At 47.3% G+C, this 24,927-nt stretch overlaps 1 protein-coding gene across 1 annotated transcript; it reads left to right on the top strand.

Moving 5' to 3' along the window:
- Positions 1-4,214: 4,214 nt before the first annotated feature.
- Positions 4,215-22,795, top strand: KLHL6 (kelch like family member 6). The gene is made up of 7 exons (XM_048955159.1): positions 4,215-4,573; positions 8,458-8,623; positions 12,136-12,585; positions 14,766-15,003; positions 18,502-18,704; positions 19,603-19,816; positions 21,831-22,795. Exons 1-7 carry the CDS (start codon positions 4,314-4,316, stop codon positions 22,130-22,132), a joined length of 1,833 nt encoding a protein of 610 aa, XP_048811116.1. The 5' UTR covers positions 4,215-4,313; the 3' UTR covers positions 22,133-22,795.
- Positions 22,796-24,927: the final 2,132 nt, after the last annotated feature.

The following is a 24,927-nucleotide window of genomic DNA, read 5'->3' as shown; positions in this document are numbered from 1 at the left end:
CAGTCCTTCCAGTTTCATTTGGGTGCATCTCATCTTGGGCTATGAGGTCTTAAAATGCAGTGTTAAGTGATGCCTCAGCTTGTTGTGCCTGCAGCTTTGGGAGTGGCCGTAGTGCACCCCCAGACTGCAATTCAACTTCTTCAAGTAGAATAAGCACTTTATTTATACAGTAGCCTCCTTCCACCACTCCCTCAAAAGCCTGTGAGAAGGGGATAAAAGACTTCTCAAGTTTAACTGGCCATTGACACGTGAGGGTTAACCATCCTGACCTCTACAGCCAGCAGCACAGGGGAACAATACGATTAGGACAACAGCCAGACTTCGGCTACTACACCCATATAAACTAGTATTTACTCTTTGATCTGCTGGCACGTCTCTTCCACACAAGGTAAAAGCTCAGTTTGGAGTCAGCCTTAGCACAAGGCATATCTACCATATGGTACCTAAGAAAACACTAAATGGGGACAGCTGTTATTGCAGGAACATCCCAGCAAAACCAGCCTGAGAGCAGAAGTTGGAAATATAATAAATGCAGTGCTAGCAGAATAACATTGCGATAAACTTGAAATAGGAGATGCTTTTGACCTCCTGTTGGGCAGGCCAATGACCCAAAATTAAGGCTGATTTGCTAACTCTGAACAAACCGCACCTGCCCAGAAGTAGGGATGTGAGAAAGCTCAAGGAGTGGGTTTTGAAATGGAAGGTGACACTGGTGCAGAAGAGAAGACTGTGATGATACAAAGATGCCAGCTTGCAGTTTGTAGAATACTGGGATATCAATTTCTGAATGTATTTTCAAAAACAAAAATCAAGTTTCCCTGCAGCTAAAATAAGGACATGCTATTTTAAGCTAGTGAACATTAATACTGAGGTAATGAACACATAGACAAGGAATCTAGAAACTTCCCAGGGTTGGCAAGGTTATCTCAGGCCTCAGTGATCTTACTTTGCACTGCACAAGAAAATGGGTCCTGATTTGATGAGCCCCGATATGTGTGCAGTCCTCAGATCTGCTTCCACGCACAGGGACCGTCTGCATTAAGCAGTCAGTATTGCCAGTGGCTGTGTGCTCCCAGCAGGGTCTTCTTTTTTCTGCAGCATCAGGTAGCACAGTGGAAGTGATTGCAGTGTTGAGACTTCAGGTAGAACTCTCAAACTTCCTCTTCTGCTGCTGTATCCTTTTCCTTTTGGATGCTGGTACCTGGAAACAGGCAATCTCAGAGAAATGAGTGCTCCCTCCTACAAGCATCAAGAAGTATATCTGAAGGTATAGCTGTCAGTATGTTGCTGGGGGGATTGGGCTCTGAGAGTTAGGGCAGCTCCGGTGGTGATTTTAGCAGTATCACAGGAGAAGGATAAGAACAAGTTGTCAGCACCAGCTACGGGGTCGTGGGTCACAAATACCTGCAACAGTGCTGTTCTGTAATATGCATGAAATTTCCAGATCCTAGTGCAATACCAAGTTGTCTCCATGTCTTCTTTCTCATCCTGGAAAACCTCCTGTCTGTCCTCATCTGGCCTCCTCCTTGAGGCAGCTGCACACTCCCATTTTCCTTTCCTGGTTCCTCTTGGACTCATGAGTCTCATCAGGGCTCTGTTCAAACAGAAAAGAAGCAAAACAAGTAACAAGAACAGTCAGGGATCTGTTTCTCCATGTCTTTGTTTTAGAGGTGCCTCAGCTCTTGGTTCTTGATCCCTTGGTGGGAGATGTCCTTGCTGCGACTTCTTCTGGCCCTCTTCTTAATCATGACCCCATGTCCATCCTTAATGAAATGCCTCTTCCCAAGGACTCCTTGCATCTTTCACTTTCCAAGACAGGAACCAGGATCCTGGGCTAGTTTGTGCAGATACACTGGTGTAATCCAGCTGCACAGTACCAAAATGCCACAGAGATGAGATGCTGCTTTCAGGAACAGACAGCTGAACACAATCTGGTGCTGGCTGCAGGTCAACATTTAAGCAAGAGGCACGATCTATTGACAACAGAGTGCGCAAAGTTAAGAAGATCGAGGGGGGTCCTAAGCAGCCTCTGCACACTTCTGGCCAAACATACAGAACAGAGAGACATACAGTGATCTGTGATGTTAGCTCTGTAAGCTTACTGTGTGAAAGAAGTGGTGAATGCGCATTAAGTAGCAGTAACCCAACCTGTTACCTCGGGCTGGAACAGAAGCAGCACAGGTCAATCCAATATGCGGAGACTAAAGACAATAAACAAACACCTCAAGAACAGACAAGCCTTCAGCTCTCACCACATCATTAGTTCATTTAGCTAGCAAGTAATTATTTAATGAAAACAGTAGCAGTGCAGCCAGAACAAGTTTCTGAAGGCCAAAAGGAAGAATGTTTTTTGGAAGCTGCTACCAAAAAGTAACAAAGTGGATTTGCCCTAGAACTGAAGAATGTGTTGCTGCTGCAGTCTTGAGACAGGGCAGCTCAGCAAGCAACTCCCTGATGTTGTGTTCCCTTTGCAAAAACAACGTCCACCTCAGCGCTGCGCTGGTGCGTGTCCAAATAATGAAACTAGCTACTGCACTTGTAGATTAATCCCCAAGCAAGGGATTCTCTAAACACTAGGCAGCCCTATATAAGCAAAGAGAAAAAGACAGCAGAAGAGGTGCTTGGCAGGAAAAGAAACTGGATTCTAAGGGTTAAAAATACATCACTTGGTTGACAGCACAGAAGGAGACAGGCTGCAGATAGCGATCAGTGCTAGTACTAGCCAGCACTTGCTTAAGCTGCCACAGTCCTTCCTAGCGAGCAGTGACTGAGCAGCATGCAGACATGGCCACAGCTACCAGCCAACCTACTTACTGTGGGGTTTCCGTTCCCAGCACTCACAGCCAACAGTCTTCAACTTCTGCAACTTCTAATTCTTTGCTTTTAGCAATGGGAGCTGAGTGATCACTGCTGAATCTCAGCTTTCACTTAAACAGATAAAGAAAATACAAAGCTTCTCACCACCAGAGAATGGCCCGATAAGGTGAATTTCCTAAGGTCAAAAGTCATGATGATAAACAAAGAGAACCTAGCCCAAGACAGGATTAAAATATTGCCATTTCAAAACCACACCCGATATTTTTCAGAGGTCTGATTGTATTCCTGGAGCGATATTTGGTGGAGATTTTGGACTGGCTTAAAATAGAAGGTGTTCATCACCAGAAGCTAGCACAAAGGGCAGCAGGAATGCATTGACATCAGTTGGGAAGGAAAAAAGCCAAAGCTGTACACAGATTGCACAAAATAGAAAAAAAGCCCACTACACGGAGGTAGGGGAAGGTAGGAGGGAGACTTCTCTCTTTCCTTCCTCTTGATCTTCTTATCCCATACGAAACCTGACTGAGTCCAGCTCTCTCTGAAGGCTGCTTTCACCTCCCTTTTCTAAAGTCAAGCTTCCCTTAACCCTGTTAGTTCATGTCAACAAACTGGGAGACAGAAGAGGAAACAAACACAGTTAAAATCCGAGGACTCACCAAACCAGGGTTCCTAGAAATCAGTGTCACAAAAGCAGGGTCTGTTGGCGCTCTCACTGCCAGGAGCTCAGCCCTCTGGGGGACTCATTCTGTACCCCCAGCATGAGAGCCTCCCAGACTTGCCAGGGCTTTTGCCCGGTTATTTCAGCAGGCTCCATGCTGATTGTGTGTCAGCTCGTGCTTATGGGCCGGATTCTCTGCTAGGCAAAGCACACAGAGACCCAACTCAGCCTCTGTAGAAGTCATAGCATTGCAAAACATCCTGAGATGGAAAGAAGAGCTTTTCCACGTTTGTCATCTAGCATGTCATGACGGACAGAAGGTTATCTAGAAAGCTTGTGAATATATGTGTTACTAAATTATTATTAAAAAAAAATACCCCAAAGTACCAGCACTGCGATTAATAGTAATGTACCTGGAAAAAGAATGTTAAAAGAACGGCCTGTTCCCCTCTGCAGCCCAGCTGGCCTGCAGTGTGCCTATCGCTGGGGCCAGCAGGTCTGGGTAACAGAGCAGGGCTGGCCAGGGGTGGGAAGCAGCCCTTCCTCTCACTTGCAATCTTCTCACACACAGAGGCATCTTAACTCCTTTCTAAACACGTTGATGCTGCCTGAAATTCACCAGGAAAAAAAAAAAAAAAAGTTAAAAAAAAAAGTCTTTGTTTGTGTTAACAGGATGAGAAAGTGCAAGGCTTCCTGTTATGTGTGTGTGACAGCTACAGATAAGCGGAGAGGAGCTCTGGACAGGAAATCCGCCCAACTTCTGCAGTGTGACTCGTCTGAGGCTTAGGAACTCTTTTAGATCGAGGCACCAACAGAATGAGACGGTGCTGGCCAGAACATGGGGGACACGCTGGAGAAGAGCTCTGAGGACGCTGAGTTCTCCTTGGACAATGAGTGCTCGACAAAAATGGGGGAGCTGGTGGAGGTCTCCAGTGGTGAAAAGATCAAGTTTGATGACACGGGGCTCTCTCTGGTGCTCCAGAATGGCCTGGAGAACCTTCGGCTTGAAAATTCCCTTACGGATGTCATCCTGTGTGTGGATAGCAGGGAATTCTCCTGTCACAGAGTGGTCCTTGCTGCAGCCAGCAATTATTTCAGGTAAGGCACGCTAAGAAACAAACCGAGGAACTCAAGTTGCGTCTTAGTCTTGAGCCATAGATCTCCAAGGAGAGTAAAGTGGGTGGTAAACTCTGCAACTTTGCGGTGAGTCTGTGACTCCTGATACTTTCAGCTCTTTTTCAAGTCAAAGACTTAAATAAGGCAGGTGCAAAGCTGTGGATTCTCCAGAGTTCTGTTACCAGCACCCAACAAACCTGCTGGGGGCATGCAGAGAGAAGGAGAATGGGCAGCCAGCAAGTGGGAAGTGGATTTTTAACCAAGTATCCGGAGCCCCTTGTGTTATTCCTTTGGGATCCAAGCAAAGAGGAAGATTCAATTGGATCACAGGATATTTTTCTTGGGATAGGAGTGGATTTGCACAATTTGATCATTGTTCTCATTACCGTTCTGTGGTAAAAATATATATTGCATAAAATCATTGAGGAGGAAAGAGAAGGAAGTTTTCATTTCTCCTAGGGTTACTGAAAATCAACTGTAACAGGAATAACCAACTTGAAAGCAACTTACCATTTCACTCCCATCTTGAATTTTGCATTCTTTCAGCACTACAGTGGGTATCTGAGACTACAGGCCAGCAAGGACAAATTGTAGACACATAGAGGAACTTGGTATTGGTTTTAACACAGATTTTCCGCTATCGTTTAGACAATCACATTTGCATGGCTGGGATTTTTTTCTTTCTTTTTTTACTGCTGAAGTGGTCAGATGACTGAATAGCTACAGAGGAAACATGAGAAAAAAAGAACCTGTGACCACTTGTGACATAAGTAGAAAACTAATTTTCCTGGGTTTTGTAAGCTTTGCAGGCAGTGCCTGAAAGCACAGTTCTGGTTTTATTGTCTTACTGCAGAGATGTTGAATATACAGAGATGGGGATTACTCCTGCAGCTATACTACAGAGATAGTTTATGTGAAAATACGCAGCTACAAGCAGAGATGCCCAAACTCTTTGGGTTAGTTTCAGTTGAGCTTGGCAGAAAGGCAGAAACCTCAAAACTGTGGAGTGCCCACAAGTCTGAAGGAAATGGGCAGCTGGGAAGAGGAGAGGGGCTGGGAGCAGGGCCCCACTGCCTCAGCTGCCCTGAGGGAGCCAAAGCATGCACTGCTGTACTGGGCCAGACGTGGAGACACATGGAGCTGTGTCCTGAGAGATGGGGAGTGTGTGAGAGCAGCAATGAGACAGAGCACGGGGTCTGGGGAGGGAAGGTGAGGTTCCTGCGAGGGAGGAAAGGAAGACATAAGTCTGCAGGGAGCTGAGCTTTGCTAGTTCTACTTATTTCATCTTGCCATCACTCACCAGGAGCTACAGGGGCTGGAAGAAATTTTTCAACCACGCCATTCCTGTAAGCAAATGCCATGCAATGTGAGCAACCTGGGCTACTGGGAGGTGTCCCTGCCTGTAGCAGGGGGGTGAAACTATGTGATCTTAAAGGCCCCTTCCGACACAAACCATTCCATCATTCTATGATTCTGTGATTGCAGGGCCTCCAAGGCCCTTCCTGACACCTGGAAGCACAACCAGTTCATGGCAGCTGCTGTAAGCACAGCTTAACAAAGCTATGACTCCATGCCTTTCCTTCAGCATCTGCTTGAGAGTAGATAGCCCAGTGCTTCTGACATGTCCTGCACCTGTGGCCAAAGTGGAATTAATGTTCTCCCTCCTCCCACATGAAGGTACAAGAGCAGAGGTCAAGGTGGAGCAGCAGTCCCTCACTGCATTGCCTGAGGTGGTGGGAGAACAGGGAGAGGAGTGAGCCAGTATTTTCCAGAGCATCCTCAAACTCCAGCATGGTTGTTTGAAGTCAGGTTCATATTCCTGAGCACAAGCACTCCAGCGTGGGTGGGTACTGAAAAAGTGCTTCACAAACTGCATTTGTTTCATTGAGATTTCTCCCTGATTTTTGTTAACTCACACACATTTAGGCATCCATATTTTGGCCCTGGGCCCCTCACTTCAGAAGTGCATTTATTAAAATAAATGTTGGTTCAAAGGTTTAGTTTAGAATTACACAGGGACAGGAAACAAAGAAACAGACAACAGAATTGGTGGGCATATCTGCAGGGCTTAGAGCCCCAGAGAAGGCCATCAGAAGCAGAGCAGGATACAGCAGCCAGCTGTCCCGATGGATGCTGGCTATCCGAGTGCTGTAGAACGCTCCCGCTCTGCGGGATGGAAGAGAAAGTTTGCCTCTCCTCCAGACAGGGAAGATTCAATACAAGACTGGAACCAGCAGTGTAAGAGAGAAAAGGAACAAGAGCAGACAACACCTGCACCCTACAGCAGCCTATTTCTCACTCAGATGGAGCACTCGGCACCTATCAATTCCGTGCAACTGAAACAGCGGTTTTGTGCAAACCTCACTTCGCGTCAAAATCTCAGTCCTGTGGAGAAGTGGGCACTGCTTTTTTCAGATGGCCACCTGCCTGCGTGCCCCTGGCTTATCCACAACCAACAGCATCATCGGCAGTGAGAGAAGCGAAGGACAATCCACCATTTGCCCGCTGAGATTAAGGAGCATTCAGAAGGCATCTCTATGCCTTTTGAATGCACTGATTTCTAGGGCAGCAGCAGCTGGAGCAGAGCAGTGCTCAAAAACCCTCTCATGAGCTGAGATGAGTGAAAGGACGAGGAGAACTTCAGATGAGCGCTATTTTCTATGACTTCTCTGCCCAATTTTCCTGCTTGAAAGTTAGGACTTTTTCCTGAAATGCAGCCTTACACACCAGGAAGCTAATCTAAGCTCTCTGGCTATAAATCCTCCGCTGAGACAAGGAGCAGGCAGCAATCAGAGCAAGGAGCAGCTGATACCTTCCACCCATTTGCCAATAACTCTGCCTGCTTTGCAAGAAAACCTGTGAACATCTTTACTCCTGTGAGCTGCGTCAATCTGACAGCTTTCTTGCTGTCTTTTCCAAGAAGCATTTTGACCCCTAGGCACTTCCCAGGTTGCAATGGCTTGTCAACATTTTATGTGACTAATAAAGAAGGGCTTGGTGTACACAGCAGAGAACCCCTAATGACACATTAGAGCTGCACGTTTTTCATCAGTGCAGGCATAAGTGGACTCGTGCTTCTATTCTGTTGTGCCAGACTCTGAGTGACATGAATTCTCACCTCAAACGCAGTAATCAAGGCCAGACTGATCAACCTTCTACATAAAATCAAAAGCGTTGTATGAAATACTTGTAACTGTGGTCTGAAAATGCAGACGGTGTTTGTCTTGCATCTACCACAGTGAAAGAGCATTAAAATAGCTCTTAGAGAAATTTATTTTTCATATCCAACATGAAAAACTCGACCAGCACCAAAGTTATGTGTGACTGTTGCTTTTCAAATACGGTATCATCCACCAAAAGGAGAGTATACCAGTAAGGTGAAAACACTGCATGTTTATGTTAACAGCAGCTCCACTCCTGGTTACCCAGACACTCCTCTGGCCAGTGGCACTAACTCTATAGTCTTACCAGGACTTAGCAGAGGAAAACACATTCTCTCCTGGCCCATCCTTGGTACCAGTGGGATCAAAGCCATTTTGGAGCCTCAGGGCTCAGTCTAAGTAGCAGCCTGCAGCTCTGAAGCACAGAAGCACTGACTTCTCAGGGCTGCCTTCTGTTGCTACAGAGTTCCAGGTCTGCTGCAAGTCCAGCTCTGAGGTATCATTTCTAAGTGTCTTCCTTATCAGCTGAGTAAAGAGGCATGAAAACAACAAAAGCATATTACTCCTTATTACTTTGCTAGAGGGTTAATTGCATAAAATATGAGGCAATCCAAGTATTTTGTTTTGAAATCTATATAACCAAATGTTTTCAGAATGTCTCATCCTGGCTGGGATGCAATAAAAGATAAACATCTTTCTTTTCAGGGCCATGTTCTGCAACGATCTGAGAGAGAAATATGAAGAGAAGATTATACTTAAAGGAGTCGACGCAGAAACCATGAATATACTTTTGGACTACACTTACACCAGCAAGATGCTCATCACAAAGCAAAATGTGCAGAAAGTTTTGGAAGCAGCCAGCCTCTTTCAGGTATAGATAGCTCAAACCCACGGGTCCAGCTACAGTCTGCTCTACCCTGGTTATAGTACTGCATACTTTGATTTCATGGGTTCCAGGGGCACTTGGCTTTGTTTGTATTTACGCTGCAGTAAAAATTGGCCGTGGCAGCCATGGGCTGGAATGCTTCTGCACTCTGTGCTGTACCAACAGGCAAACAGCAAGGCTCTGTCTCCCAGAGCTCCTGCCGGGCTGCAGGCCCTGGGCAGCATGTGACAGCCCTGCCGCACCAGTGCCTGCCCAGCAGGACAGTAACTTCATCTCTGCCTCCCCCCGCCTGGAGATGGAGGCTCACCGCACAGCCTGCACCTGCCTTCGCAGGAGTCCTGATTTAGTCACGACTGAGGCACTCAGACTGAGCAGCGTTACTCAGCCTTTGGTCCATCAAGTATTCACGTGTCCTTTAAATCACCTGTGAGCTCTAGCAAATTGCAGGTCCTGGTACTGAGCTGCAAATCCCTAACAAACTGCAACCAGCATAACCTGCCAAGTGCTGGTGTGTGCGTGTGTGTGTGTGTCCAGGGAGGTGAGGAGCACCTGACTCCCCAAGCACCACAGTTCACCATGAACTGAAGATTCCTGAACCTTAACGAACGTGTCATGTGTTGCTGTGACACCAGCCTGGTGCCTTGTGGTGGGGGCAGCTGGTGCTGTGGGGAGAGCAGGGAAGTTGCCCCTGACCACGGGGTTGCTCGGGGAAGGTGCTTGGGGCTGTGTGCAGCTTGCTGATGTTTTCAGCAGACCAGTACTGCAACAGAGAGCACTCAAAGGTTGCTCTGGGTTAATTTTCAGGGCACGTTCCTGAGATTTTTTGTTTGTTTTCTTCTGAAGCTTTTTTCCTCAGGCTTTTTTTTCCCTGAAACCATCAAGAGCATGAACTTAGGTTTTTTTCCTTTCTTTTCCCTACTTTTCATGAAAATTCAGATTCAACTTGATTTCCATAGCTGGTGCTTTAAGGAAAACTGTCAAACGCTGCGAGAGTATTGGTAAGGTCAGGAGGGTGCCATGAGCAATAGTAACATGCAAAAACCTAGAAAACTAGGAATGTTCTATGAGAAGCAGTGATCCCAAGCTTTGCTGCAGCTGTCTTGGACACCCTCAAGATTTATAAGGCCTGAAAGCCTCACATTATACACGGGTGAGGTTTTTGGCTGAAGATATGTTTTGTGTAAAAAAGATTTAGTAACTGTGAGCATTCTGCCAGTTTGCCTCTGCTACGCACGCTGAAGAGCAAAAAGAAACATTTGAAAGAGACTAATGTTTGATTTCAATGTATTTACAGCTAAAAAGATGAATGCTTTAATTTGTCGTAATATTTTTCTTGCGGCACTTTTTTCCTTTCCACTCAACGATGTGAAAAAACCAATTTCCAAACAGTACTTTTTTTTTTTTTCATCCAACCAGCAACAATTTTTGGCAGCACCACTCTCCAACCTCTCCGATTTGACTGAGGACCAGAAAGTAAATAATTTGCAGAGCGTGGCTTGGGTCAAAGCTGGGACAAGCAGGGACTCGCAGTGGGGGAAAAAGGCTTTATTATATTCAGAGAGAAGGCCGAGTGGGGGCTGAGCAAGCAAACAGGGTGCCTCTAGCCACTAGGAGCATGAATCTGAAGGGGTATGAGAAGGACCCAACTACTAGGGAGGATGTTCACAGGGAGCAGAACGTTCAAAATGCCCAGGGCGGCATGAGGAGGGATCCTCACAGAAAGGAAAGACTGCCTGAAGGACAACGGGAGCAGGGGAAGCAGAGACCTGTGGCGTCTTCCTCCCGTCTCACCTGCCCTTATGGGGCTGACGGCGGCGTGCCCAGCAAGGTCTGGGGAGTTTGAGGGAGTTTTGCCCGTAGCCGAAGGCAGCGGTGGGAGCCAGGCAGCAGGGTGAGGAGCAGCGGAGCGGGGAAGTGCTGGCGTGCCGAGCTGCGGGCGGCCGCTCTGTGGCTCAGCCTTGCAGCCCTGCTTCTCACACCCACGCCTCGCGGTTCCGCATTCGGCTGCGCAGGGGCAGCCCGGCACCGCACGGCCGTTACACCGCCAGCGCTGCTGTGGGCTTCTTCTGAGCAAGTGTGCGTGCAGCTGTGGAGAGCGCTGCGCCGCGCTCAGCGTTCAGGCTGCGAATGGCTACGTGTGTGACCATGGCATATCCCACCTGGTACTTCAGTGCCACCAACTTTGATAGGGCTAATATGTAACTGCCCTGGGCACTGCTGCTGCTGGCAAAGTCCTTTCAGGCCCTCAGGAGATGCGCAGCGTGGTCGCAGTGTGAGCCTTGAGGCAGCGTGGCCCCGCAGCATGCTGCTGGCAGATTGATGTCACAGGCTGTGCGTCCTGAGGCCACGTGTAGCTTGGTGCACCAGGCTGTTGTGCTGCTCTAAACTCCTGACCGCATCTCAATGTAAAACAGGAACCAGGTAGTTTGTACCCAGCGCCTGCGATCTGCTAAAAGTGTCAGCACAAAACCAAGGTGTCTAAAAGATCCTGTTGTAACTAATGAGACAAATCTAAATACTATCATGTTAAAAAATGTCTTCTATTTGTTTCAATTCCTCTTTGCCCCTAAATTACTGTTATGCAGCTTTCCGCTCTGGGACAGAACAAGTTAAAATGAGCTGCTTGCTTCATTGACTGGAAGAAGGACCCAAAAGGCATGGACAAAAATGCACAGCATCAGTTCTGGCCCATCTTTCAGTATGTCAGTACTGCATCACTCAGTGACAACTGATACAAAGCACTTACGTCCTACTACATCTCAAATCACAGACGAGAAGAAAAGCCCAGCACAAAGTATTGTAACCTATCATTTGTGTTCAAGAAATGGGACATGGTTTAGTGGGGAAATATTAATGATAGGTGGATGGTTGGACTGAATGATCTTAGAGGTCTTTTCCAACCTTGGTGGTTGGTGATTCTATGATTTCTTCTCTGAGTAATCACCAGCAACCCAGATCACATTGTAGCTCGTGCAGATGCCCCGCAGATACCTGTGGTCCAGGATCTGGGACCAGAGATATCTGTGGTCCAGGAACAGGTTGAGGGAGATTGACGGGGCTGCTGTTGGGCAAAGGAGGTTAATGGCAGTAGTTGTGATGTCCTACTAACATAAACATGAGAAATTCTTTGATGAAGATTGTGTGCAAAAGTCACATGTTTTGTGAAGGACAACAAAGATCACTAAGACCTCCAAAGATCTCCTGCACAGCACACAGTAGAAAGACAGCCTTCACTGTTCAGCATGTACAGCTGGTCCTTCTCTTCCTGCCACATCTCCAGAACAGGATGGCATAGCTGTGCATGCAGGCAGGGCAGAACTTCAGTCCTTGCCTTCCAGATCACAACATTCTGGGAGATACCTGTCCTCGTGTGACTGATTTCTTGTCTCTCCCAGCTCCTGGCTCACTTGGGCTGACCCCGAGCTTATAAGCTCTCCTGTGTTTTGTCATACAAAGAACCACTCTGTGATATTCGTGGCCTTTTTTTCTGCCCACAGTTCCTGCGCATGGTAGACGCTTGTGCCAGTTTTCTCACCGAAGCCCTTCAGCCAGACAACTGCGTTGGCATCCTGAGGCTGGCTGATGCCCACTCCCTGCACAGCCTGAAGCAACAGGTGCAAAACTACATCATCCAGAACTTCACCCAGGTCCTGAGCTACGAGGAGTTCCTGGAGCTCCCGGCTGATGTTCTCTGCAGCACGCTGAAGAGCGATGATCTCTACGTCACGGAGGAAGCCCAGGTGTTTGAAACCGTCATGAACTGGGTCCGTTACAAGGAGTCGGAAAGGTTTCCTCTCTTGCCAAGCGTGCTGGAGAATGTCCGTCTGCCCCTGTTGGACCCTTGGTATTTCGTAGAGACTGTTGAAGCCGATCAGCTCATTAGACAGTGTCCGGATGTCTTTCCTTTGCTCCAGGAAGCAAGAATGTACCATCTGTCAGGCAATGAGGTGAGTAAAAATGGAAGCTTTTCTCTCCTCCTTAACACCTCTGCTCAAAAATCCCACAGGGAAGGAGCACTGCCTTGAGGCCAAAAAAGAGGTATTCACACAGAGGTGCCGCTAATTAGTGTCAAGGTTGGCTTCACCAGTTATCCTGCTGATTTAGAAAGCAGGGAAGCTTTTAGTAGAGTGTTTTAAAATCAAAGCTCCCAGCTTCCTGTTTATGAACGTGTGGGCTCAAATCCTCATACACAGACCTGAGCAGCTAAACAGAGACCTTGGATGACTTCCCCAGTAAAAAGGCAAAGCAAATTGCATTACTCCCCACACCTCATGGTCTTAGGTAGTAGTTCAAGCCCAAGCAAGGACAAATAATTTCTACACTAAACTCTATCACAGTCTGTGGAGAAATATCTTTCAGAAAGAGCTTCCAGGGAAGAAGATGACCTCTCCCCAGATATGCCTATCCTCCTCATCTTCTGGGTCTCTGTGCCCAAAAAGAAAGGCTTATCTGGGCACCTGGTCAGGGCCTGTCCTGCCTGCTTGAGTCAGGCTGCAGTGGATCTCCAGTTCCTCACCTGGAAAATTAGCTATCAGTCACATCTCCCGACCCTACATGTGGGTGAGAGGGGAGAGCAGCTGGAGGTCAGATTTCCTAACAGGAGCAAAGGTGCAGGAGTGCGTGAGGACAGGTAGGTGCCTCCAGGGTCAGGGAGGCAGGGGAAGGTGGGAGGCCTCAGGAATGTGCTGAGGATCCATAGCTGACCGTGGATGTGAGTCACTGGAGGGGAGGACGATCAGCTCTGTGCTGGTGGCTGGATGGGTCAGGTCCCGGCCACCTGGGGCAGCAGCAGCCGCTCTGGTGGAGCTTCACAAGGAAGGCTTGCCCCACAGCCTGCAGGCTGGCCTCATTCCCCAGGTTGGTGCAGGACAAATGAAGGGAGTGTTGCTCAGGGCTGCACACTCATTGCACTCGCCTTCAAAAGGCAGCCGTCAGAGGCGGCCCTGACAGAAGAGACAGACAAAAACAGAGTCTGAAAGCCAGCAAGTTCTGCGACCAGATGATGAAAAAACCTTACCTAATGATTTGTTAAACATAGGGAAAATAAAAAACATGGCATCTGCGTAAACAATCTTTTAAAATAGAAATAAACTATGTCAGTTTATAGAAGCATATTAAAAATAGTTTAAAACTGTAAGCAGGCTGCCTGCTGCAATAGCATTTAACCTGGAGAGAAGCCATTCTGCTTCTTTGGACAAGTAGGGTTACTGCAGGGGGTGCAGAGCTCTCCCAGCACACTTTGAGAGTCCACAAATTGGCAGATGTCCTGGGACAGCAGAAGCAGAGAAACAACTTCATGCATTCCTGTTACCATCTAGACCACATTTCTTATATGATGAATAATTGAAGGAAATAAAGGTTGTTTCTTCTGTCATTCAGCACAGGGCTGGCATGCCTTGGGTCACAGTAATGCACTCATTTGCACTTGCCTGCAAGTATTCCCTTTCACGCAGGGCAGAAACTTCCAAGCACCCCCTGCATTCTTTGCTCCTGGTGAACCTCTACCTAGGAAGTGACTTTATCCAGTGTCCTCAGTTGATGCAATGAGCCAACAGGCAGTAAATCAGAGCTAACTACATTTCAGAGTCTCATACTGGCTTTAAGTATTCTAGCTTTGGCTTTCAGTTAAAGCTTACAAACAAAGAAACAAATAAAAGGAAACCACAATAGAGGATTGTTATTGTTTTGACACCTCAACATAAGTCTTCAGGACAAATAATATCTGCTAGCACTAATTACAGTCTTGCTCTCTCCAGACTCCCCAAGGCAGGCATAAACCCTGTGGCCCTTCCACCTTACTCTCCCTCTGCTAGCCCCAACAAAACATGTGCTCTTCAGCTGCCCACACACACCCAGCCTCTCACTGTGCCCTCCTTTTGATGGCTCTTGGTGCCAGCCTGGGAGCTCCTAGGGAGGCTGGGATCCAAAAGGATCCACACAACCTCTACTGCAATGCTTCCAGGCTGCTTTCTAGGCTTCTAACTTATAGAGCATGTGATAATTGTTTCAGCAGATCGTAACTCAGCTGTGATTTGCAAGATACGTAATCAAAAAATAGGTCGCCAGACCTTTCTGTAACTGTAGGTGTCAGTGCCCTGCATACTCACTCTGTCTTGCTTGCATTTAGATTATTACAGAGAGAACCAAGCCCAGGATGCACGAGTTCCAGTCTGAGGTGTTTATGATCATAGGGGGCTGTACTAAAGATGAGAAATTTGTAGCAGAAGTGACTTGCCTGGATCCGCTGAGGCGAAGCCGCCTGGAAGTAGCAAAATTACCAATCACAGAGCAGGAGACGGAGAATGAGAATAAAAAATGGGTGGAGTTTGCATGCATTACGCTAAAAAATGAAGTCTACATATCGGGTAAGGAACACGATATGGGGAATGGCTGAGGGGCACACATGGTTCTCATGATTAGTTTCAGCTTTCGTTGAGAGCATGCTCATAGCTGCTTCCTAAGAACTGAGCACTGCAGGCATTCCCAATGCTTCGGCTTTTGGTGGGCTCCAGAGAAGTGCTGGACACGTGAGGACACTGCCTGGCCCTGGCAGGAGTTTAGGCAAAAGTTTCTCTTCAAACAACGTTCTTCTGTATGCATGGCTTCTTGTGTGCAGCACTGTAATCACAGAAAGGCCTCTGAGCACTGTTTAGCAAACATAAAATGAAGAATACTTGCTCCAGCATCTTCTTCATTCAATCATAGAATCACAGGATCCTTTGAGCTGGAAGGGACCTTTAAAGGCCACGTAGTCCAACTGCCCTGCACTGCACAGGGACACCACAGCTGGATCAGGTTGCCCAGCCTGGCCTTGAAAGTCTCCATGGATGGGTATCCATCACATCTCTGGGCAGCCTGTGCCGGTGCCTCATTCCTGCACTGTAAAAGACTTTTTCTTATATCTAACCTAAATCCCTTTAAGCTTGAAGCCATTTTCCCTTGTTCTATCATCACAGACCCCACTGAAGAGTCTGTCCCCTTCTTTCCTGTCGCTCCCCTTTAGATACTGACAGGCTGCCCTCAGCTCTCCCCCTGCCTTCTCTTCTCCATCTGCTCAGCCCCAGCTCTCTCAGCCTGTCCTGTAGGAGAGCTGTTCCATCCCTGGCATCATTTCTGTGGCCCTCCTCTGGACGTGCTCCAACAGCTCCATGTCTCTCCTGTGGTGAGGACTCCACATCTGGACGCAGTGCTCCAGGTGAGGCCTCACAGCACGGAGCAGAGGGGCAGGACCACCTCCCTGACCTGCTGGCCATACTTCTTATGGTGCAGCCCAGGATACGGTTGGCTTTCTGAGCTGCGAGGGCATGTATATGGACTTATAATTTGTCTACTTGCAGCTCTGCCTGCATAAGCAATAACCTGCCAGAGTTTGACTAACACAGCAAGAATCACTCAACAACCTGCAGGGAAGCGTCACCACTATTTGGCTGCTACCTGAAATACGCACTTTCAGGAGCCCTGCAACAGCACATCAGACAGGACTCTGCAAATGCCCATCTGTCAAAGGCACTGTAACCATCAGAGCCAGAGGAAACTTAGTGGTCCAGACGCACAACGTGTATCAGGACAAACATGTCCTGAACATAACATCTGCAGGTTTCCTGAGAGCTTCAGCAGGTATATTTACCTGCCCACACAAATACAATTGAGCTCCATGTAGAAGGTGAATCTTGGAGCTGCAGAGATTTCACCTTGACAATTAGGAGCTTTAAACTCAAGCTTGCTAGTGTTACAGTCCAACAGCTGGCATTGCTGTTCTGTCCAAAACAGATCTGATGGCCTCCTTCCACTTTAAAGAAGAAAAGAGACAGCAAAATAAGACAGTAATTACTGTCACCTTACGACCATGACACAGAACAGTGCCTCCATGGGTAGGAAGAATTTCCTGCAATATCATCCGCCAGATTCTACTCTTACTGAAAACAGGAGAGTAGAAATCATGTGAGAAAAGGGAAGGGGATGTATAATTTGTCTTCATTCAAATGTCTTCCATTGCATTTTCCTTCTTCTTCCTTCCCTGCATCATTTCACACCTTTGACTCCTACCTCCATTCCCTCTGGTCTTTCTTCTCTCTGCTTTTCACTCTTGCCACCCAAATAAAGGGCTGAATGGTCCACAGACATTAGTAGTTTGCTTCCAGCTAATCCAAATGTTTCATGGTTCATTCCCTAATAAACACCTGGTGTGCCCTTCAACTCTATTTTTTTACTTGTAGCTCCTGTGACTTTCTAGTTCTTTTTGACATTGGCCTGCATCTTTCCTGACTGGTCTCCCACACCACATGCCCATTTCTCTCAGCATCTTGCTATAGTTTGGAATCTCCTCTGCTCTGTTAACTTCCGAACAACAGGAAAGCGCTTTGTACCACATTGATTCCAGATCACTGTTTCCCCAAACAGCAGAATTGCTTTGACTGGATGGATAGAAATACAAGTGCAACTAAAAATGCCACCATTATGGCTCATCATTCTGCTGCTTTTACTAATGCATTTCTGATTTTTCCTGAAATTAGAAAGAACCGTGGTCTAGAGAAAGAACAGAAACGAAACAGCCCTCCAGTTCTCTCAGAACTCTCTCCCCACCCCATGATGTGTGGGCCCAGCTCCTAGCTGAGCTCTCAGCCTGCAGTGGGAGGCACAAAGCCTGGCCATGGGGACTGCAAGGGAGAGCGAGGGGAAAACACCTGCGGCCTCTCAGCCCCACTGCAGCCCTGAAGGCTGTGTTCAGGTCCTTCTGCCACTTCAGCCATTTCAGTGCAAATAAAATTCAACACACACATATGAAAAGCACTTAGACAAAAGCATTACAAACAGCTCTTTCTAGCATGCTAATTATCTCCTATTCAATCTGCTATTTGGCCCAGAGATGAGCTCCATCAATTTGCAGTGATCTGGCTATGGTACAGAATACCAACAAGGGCAGACACTTTCTCAATGGAATATGAATTCCCTTTTCAGTACATGCACCAGCAAAGCCAGTGTTTAATCAGGTTGCAGATGACAAGCAGTTGGCCACTCCGTCTGTGCAGAGGGTTTCAGGCTTAGCTACGTCCATTCGTATTCCATCTCCACCATGAATGACATGCAAACAAAAGTACTGGCTAAAACATTACACTTTGCTTCAGAACAAGGAAAGATTTTCTTGTAAGTCAGCTCTGGAATGAGTTTACAGGGACCAGTTCTGACCTTCACTGTCTAAGTGTGAAGCAAACTCAAATCAGTAGAGAAAGAAACTGGAAAGACATAGAAAAATGAGATTCTGGACTGGCAGCTCCAGGACTGAGTAGCAGCACTCGCAACGTGCCAATCAGGACTGCTGTCAGCTACGAGCTCCCGGTCAGCTCTTTTTATACCTCACGCAGCACCAGCCTGGCTGGCTCCATCTGCCCTGTGCAGAGGCAGATTCCAGAGCAGACCTGCCTTCTAGGCACTGGTCCCACTGGCTGCTCACCCTCCCATCTTACTTAAGGCATGTCTGTCTGTTGACTGCCAGCATTCTGCAAAGCCTGCTCAGAGGTTTGCCTTGTACTGCTGTGCTCTGCGTGCACACTCACTCAGTGAATGTGCTGAAGTGGCAAAAAAAAGGCTGTGGTTTGATGTGAGAAACAGTGATCTACATTTACTGAATGTTTGCTGCAGAAATTGTTCAATATTTCCTTCACCAGCAAGTAAACTAAATGCTGAAATACTCTTCTTGTTTAACGGGGCCAGGCCACTATTACAGGTAAACTGAAGGAGCTGACAATAAGCACCAGTGGTTTCTTCTGTGTTGTGAGCAAGCCCGGTCACAAGTTAGATATATTGGAAATTTTGTAGAACTACAGGCTATGGTGTCATACTTACTCATGCCATATACACTGCAGGTGGCAAAGAAACGCAGCACGATGTCTGGAAATACAATGCCTCCATCAACAAGTGGATACAAATCGAGTACCTGAACATCGGGCGATGGAGGCACAAGATGGCCGTGCTGGGTGGCAAAGTGTACGTCATCGGGGGCTTTGATGGCATGCAGAGAATCAACAGCATGGAGGCATACGACCCCTTTCACAACTGCTGGTCAGAGGTGAGACCCTGCATCGTTTTACTTGGCACATTTGAGTAAGAAAATATTATGATGTTAAATCACAAAAATGAAGACAGGATCTCATACAGTTCTTTTTAAGTAAGTACTTCTGGTCTGTGAGCAGCCCAGGTATTTTCTCTCTCTAAATGCATGTCCTGCAGAAACTGGAAGACATAGGATTGTCAGCCAAATTATGCGAGACACCTGACGCCTGACTTTCCTTTGTTGGCTTTTAGAGCCAGTAGTCCATAAAGTGCCAAGTAAGAGCATATGTGAACCAGAGCATGGGCTGAAAACTGCTGCTCTGATATGTACAACAAAATGTGTACACCAACATGTACACTGTATTTGCAGTAGGTTGCACAGTCAGGGTAGAAGAACAGATTTCAAGGTAAACAGGATGGAAAAAAGCAGTTCTGCTAACTGCTTCAAATGCTGAGAGTATTAGACAGTATTAATCCATGAAATTAATGAGATTAGGCACCACAATGGCAGATAGAAACCTCAGTTTTCAGATGACACAGAACATTGCAGAGGAATCTAACAATCATGGCTACGAGTAGAAGAATCACTATGAATGAGTTTCCTGCGCTTTATTTTTCAACACACATAAACATGTAAAAGAGGTCAGAGCCATGTCTGACATTTCCTAGCTTTTGAATTGCCAACAATGTAATTTTAATTCCAGCTTTTGAACACGGCATCTTTTTATTAAGAGGTTTACAGTCTTGAAGGAAAAAAAAAAGAAACACTTCTCTCTTGTCCTTGGACATGTACCATGCTCTGTACCCCTGATGGCCTCAGAAGCGATGTCTGACATAAAATAGAGCAGACTCCCACCCTGCAGGTACCAGCCCGACTGCCTGAAATCAGAATGGTTACAGAGGATGTTTTACAGGCCGCTCCCCTGATGGTGAATGTCAGCTCCTTTGCAGCAGCGAGCTACAGGAAGAAGCTCTATGTGATTGGAGGAGGGCCCAACGGGAAGCTGGCGACAGACAAGACACAGTGCTACGACCCTGCAGCCAACACGTGGAGCCTGAGGGCTCCCATGCCGGTTGAAGCCAAATGTATCAATGCTGCAAGTTTCCGTGATCACATTTATGTTGTGGGTAGGTGAAGCACTGATGTTCCTTCTTGTCCAGACACACCAGGGCTTGTTTCTCCCTGTTAGCTTTACCACAAACTCTGTGGAATATAATTAAACACTCAGATAACTCTTTCCTTTCCTGTTTTCTTTTTAACTACATGATCCTTGGGGTCCCTTCCAACCCGGGTGATTCTGTGATCTGTGATTCTGGGTGATTCTGTGATTCCACTAAGCCTGCGAGGATGGGAATCCATACACTTAGCAAGAGTGGTGATAAGTCACAAAGTCAGCCTCCCTCTTACAGGTATCTTGGAAGGCTTAAAGAAAACTTAAAGATACCCAAAAGTGGGTGCACAGTGGTAAAGAAAACTTAAAGATACCCAAAAGTGGGTGCACAGTGGCAAGGGCATGAACTTGTGGGCTACCTCACATTCTCCTCTGCTCCCCAGCGTTATGCAGCCACTGCATGCAGGATTTATGCAGGGAAATGGGCAGAGCCATTGCTACCCAAAGACATCATGCCTGGGGCTGATTCTGTCAGCTACTAGAACAAAAGGCAAAGAGAGAACAGGAGTTTACTGGTGGCGAGCTGAACTGTGGAGCAGGGAGCCTGTGTACATCTCCAGCTGGTACTGTCTGACTTAGGGGCAAGATGTTACAACTCTTGATCTAGTTTGGCATGATGCTCCTGATAAAGTCATGCAGTCTTTCAGACAAGAACATCCACCTGTAAGACTACTGTGTTCTTATGTGAGAAACAAATGCAGTTACATTTGGATTGAATCTGAGCTTTAAAAGATTAAAAAAAAGCCTCTGGTTATGGCGTCTAAAGAAATGAAATTACACAGGCTGATGAGTTATCCACAGCCAAATGAGTCACTCTCACCGACAGTGTATGATTTAGGCTGCTGTGATTGTCTGTGTCACCTTACAGTAGCTTGACTGTCCCTTAAGCACTGGACAAGCGTTATTAAAAGCAACTTTTAGTACAACTACCATAGTTAAGTGCTCACTTTGGCCACAGGTAGAATCCCAGGCTATGTAGCAACTCATCAAGAAAATCAAGGTTTCAAGATTTCCTTGGCCCTACTTGATTGATACAGATGCTGTAGAAAACACATTCAGTCCCTGCAGATCTCAGACAGAATCATAGAATCATAGAATGGCTTGGGTTGGAAGGGACCTCAGGGATCATCAAGCTTCATCCCTCTGCCACAGGCAGGACCTCCAACCTCCATATATAGTACTAGACCAGGCTGCCCAGGCTCCATCCAAACTGGCCTTGAACACCTATAGGGATGGGGCAGCCTCTCTGGGCAGCCTGTTCCAGCACCTCAGCATCCTCATAGTAAAGAACCACTTAGTTGTTAGTACTCTCAGGAGGAAATACATTTCCAGAGCCTTTCTTGGGTACTGAGGCATTGACCATTTTTGAAATGAAAAGGACCTTGCAAAACTAGACAAAGTGCACAGTTTCAAGAATGACTGCAGATTTGGGGAACATGGAAAAAATGAAGGTCACTCTGCTTAGCTTATCCATAAGAAGATTAAAAGTTCAGTTTACAAACTCTTAAAGAAGAACAGGGCTTTTGAAAACAGCTACATTCAGGCAGAGAGTGCTTTAATGGCAAGGTGGGAACCGCAGTTAGAGAAGTTAGTGCAGAACTCACGTGCCCACTTCTATTTGTGACAGCTTAGCACATAGAGATCGGCTTTCGTGGGCTGACCTTTTGAACAAATCTGTGTTTTCCTAAACTTGTGTCTTCTGCTGAAGCAGCAGGTATGAGCAAGGTCCATCCCTGGGTGCACTGTGCTATGCTGCGTGACCACAGCGGCCTGTTCTGGCCTTAAATTCCCTGTGAACAATAAGAGACTTTCTGTGGCTCTGGCTTTCAAAACAATAAGCATCCCGTGACCTTGGTTTTTTTTTGACTTTGGGTCATAAGTCATTCTTACAGAAGCCATCAAGGAGCCTTGCTGAAGCAGATTGTTCTGTTAGAAGCTTTGTTGAAGGCTGATCTCCACTTCCTCTGCAGGTGGGGCGATGAAAGCTCTCTACTCGTACAGCCCCCAGGAAGATACGTGGTGCCTCGTGACTCAGTTCACCCACGAGAGGGCCAGCTGTGGGATCTCGCCTTGCAACAACAAGCTGTTCATCACCGGCGGCCGAGATGAAAAGAACGAAGTGATTGCGACAGTGCTGTGCTGGGACCCTGAGACCCAGAAGCTGACAGAAGAGTGCGTCCTGCCGCGGGGAGTGTCTCACCATGGGAGTGTTACCCTCAGGAAGTCCTACACACACATCCGCAGGATTGTGCCTGGGGCAGTTTCTGTCTGACTGCAGGAAACTGCACAGGAACTCCATACCTCCGTGCCCCATGGCACAGTCTGCAGGGATGCTGTGCAGGTAGCGATGGACGGTGGTGCTGCTGCTAGCGTCACCTGGGGAGTATCTGTATATATGCTCAGCCCTTGTGTTTTCTCTGTACAGCACGTCCTTAAATTATCTTAATTCCTCCCCTCCAGTCAAAAAAGGCACCAGCTGTAGTTTTCTCCTGCCGAGACTGTAGCTCAGGTCAGACAAAGACATGTGATAGGTAGGTGGGAAACTCAGCTCCCTGCTGGATCTGCCTGAAGTGGCTCAGCCTTTCCTGAAGTGTGTTCAGCTATTTATTGTGATCAGTTGGACTTGCAGCACCTACTAGTGAAAAAGAGAAGATACTTTTGGAATTAAAGCTTTATTAATGTTGTTTCCTCCAAAGCTGTGCTTTTTCTCAGTGATTGGGACATTAGCTTAAGTTAAAAACCGGTTTGTTTGTTTGCTTGCTTGAAGACGCTTTGTTAGATTTTCAGCTCTGTGTGATGAAAAAATTCCATCTCAATTTGCAAGTTTTGCTGTCAGTCCCAACGAAAAGACCGGCTGCAAATATAAATGAACTCTAATCTTGTTCCACTGAACATTCACTGTGGTTGTTTTCTAATAAAGCAGACCAAAAGTTGGCTTCCCTTCTGTTCTATTCCGGGCTGGCTGCCGCTGTGTCCGCGGGGCTCTCCTCCCTGCTGCTGCACATAAACGTGTCCTGATCTGCCCCAGCCCCGCTCCGTCCCCGCTGGATGGCAGTGCTCCACCAGGCTTTTTCTATTGGATTTGGGCTTCCTGGAACGCCAGCAGACAGAACAGCCTGCTGGAAAGAAAAACAGTTCTCGGTACTACAGCCGGCCTGATCCCCGGGACCGTCACATGCTGTACCAAAAGGGGCAAATGTGCAACATGCCAGCAGGGTTGGAGGCTCAAGTCTCGGCATCTGGGTCAGTTGTAGAGAAGGGAAAATAAACACGGAAGAGGTCATGCCTGGGACACTCTGGGAAACTCTTGGCCAAAGGCTGGGAACATATTCTAGTCCCTCCTCCCCTGCCCAGCTGCTGGAAAGAGCAACTCACCATTAAATCAAAAACAGAAAACACTGCACAAAACAAATCTGTGCAAGAAGAGAGTGCTGACTCCCTCCAGCCTCTCTCCTTCTCTCTGCTGTCTCTCCTTTTGCCTGATACAATATCACAGAATCACAGAATCACCCGGGTTGGAAGGGACCCCAAGGATCATGTAGTTCCAAATACAATACTAAAAACAGAACCTCTCATATTGGTGTGAGACAAAAGTAGGGGTTTTCTGCACCCCAGGTGCAGAGCTCTCAGGCTGTGCAGGGGCCCAGAGCTGCACAGGGCTGCACTGTGTGACAGCTGTGGCAGTGGGTGCCCCCAGAGGTGTCCTTCCCCACAAAGCCTGATAGAAATCCTGCCTCAGTGTACCCCATGCCTCAAAGATCACTCCTGTAATCCTAGCTCAGACTGACATTTTTGTGTTCTAATTCTTCCCACAGACCTTCCATCTGCAGCTCTGTTGTCCTTGATCCTCTTCCCTCACGCCCTTCACTCTGCAGGGGCCGCACTTCTCATGATTCCACTGTTCCAGGCTGTCCCATCCAGCTCTGCCTCCCAGAGACATGAGGAAATGTCCCTTACATAAATGTCCCTTACATAAACCACTGCAGTGTGTTTTCACGAGGTGGACCAGTCTGGCCTGCCCAGGCTTACTGATTTTCACCCTGCAATACCAGCAGCAAGGCATGTATTTTTTTGCTTGAGAAGAATCACTTCAGAATGCACAATCTGTTGCTCTCCTTAGCAGAGACAGAACCGAGCCCCTGGTGTCATTTACATGGCTGCAGGCACCCTTGATGCCCAGCACCAGGCCTCCTCCTCCTGCAGTGCACCAGGCTCTGCTGCAAGCTCTGATGCCTTCGTAGCAGCTCAGGGTTGTGGTTTTTTGTCCTTCAGATTTGTTCCTTCCATGCAGATTGCACCTCTCTCATGTCGCAATCCAAAGGACTACTGGCAAAACAAAAGCATTCAGCACCAGTGGTTTCACGAAGATTCCAAAATCACAAGGTTTGTGGAAAAACTGCCAGGGCTGCAGTGCTGTGCCCCCAGAGACAGGGCAGAGCTGCACACAGCAGAGCCCTAGTTTCAAGCAACCCTGCAATTTCCTTTTCCTGTCACTGGCTTTCCCCCACTATCACACATACCTACCTCCCAGGGGAATGATCACACATGAATCACAGATGGACCTTTCCACCAGTACTGCCCAGCTCCCAGCTTCCATCTCTCAGCTCCCATCTCCCAGCTCAGCTTGTGGGCTGTGAACCCAGCTGGGAGAGGGATGGCAGTGGTGAGCTTAGTGATGACATCAGCATGAGAAAAGCAGAGAAGAATGAACTGAGGATACATCTGGGGTACACCTTAGAGTCCAGCATACATCTTGAGGTGCAGCACTTGTGCTACTGCAATTTGTACAGGGGTTACTGCTCCCAGCTGCCAAATCACATGTTAGAGTCGACTGCTCTCCGTTTCATTTAATGTGCTGGGCAGACAGACTGACATCCAAGAAGTTCACTTTGATGACCTCAGGGAGGTCAACGGCAGGGCCGTGGTAAATAGCCTCCACCTGAACTCCCAGAGCTCTCTGGAGACATCCTTACAAGGCTGCTGATCACTGCAAGTGGGGAAGCCTTACTATATTTAAGATGAAACTGAAGACATTTATGAGAATGAAGAATTATAGGAACGTCGTGC

Source organism: Lagopus muta, chromosome 9 (assembly GCF_023343835.1).
Source record: "Lagopus muta isolate bLagMut1 chromosome 9, bLagMut1 primary, whole genome shotgun sequence".
Classification (NCBI taxonomy): Eukaryota; Metazoa; Chordata; class Aves; order Galliformes; family Phasianidae; genus Lagopus; species Lagopus muta.
This window is presented reverse-complemented; position numbering and strand designations above follow the sequence as displayed.

What these genes read in the sequence shown, in the direction of transcription:
- KLHL6 (XM_048955159.1), top strand. Translation starts at nt 4,314, where the DNA reads ATGGGGGACACGCTGGAGAAGAGCTCTGAGGACGCTGAGTTCTCCTTG. An exon ending in AAGCAGCCAGCCTCTTTCAG is followed by an intron (nt 8,624 to 12,135) that starts GTATAGATAGCT and finishes TTCTGCCCACAG; the next exon opens with TTCCTGCGCATGGTAGACGC. An exon ending in TGATCACATTTATGTTGTGG is followed by an intron (nt 19,817 to 21,830) that starts GTAGGTGAAGCA and finishes CTTCCTCTGCAG; the next exon opens with GTGGGGCGATGAAAGCTCTC.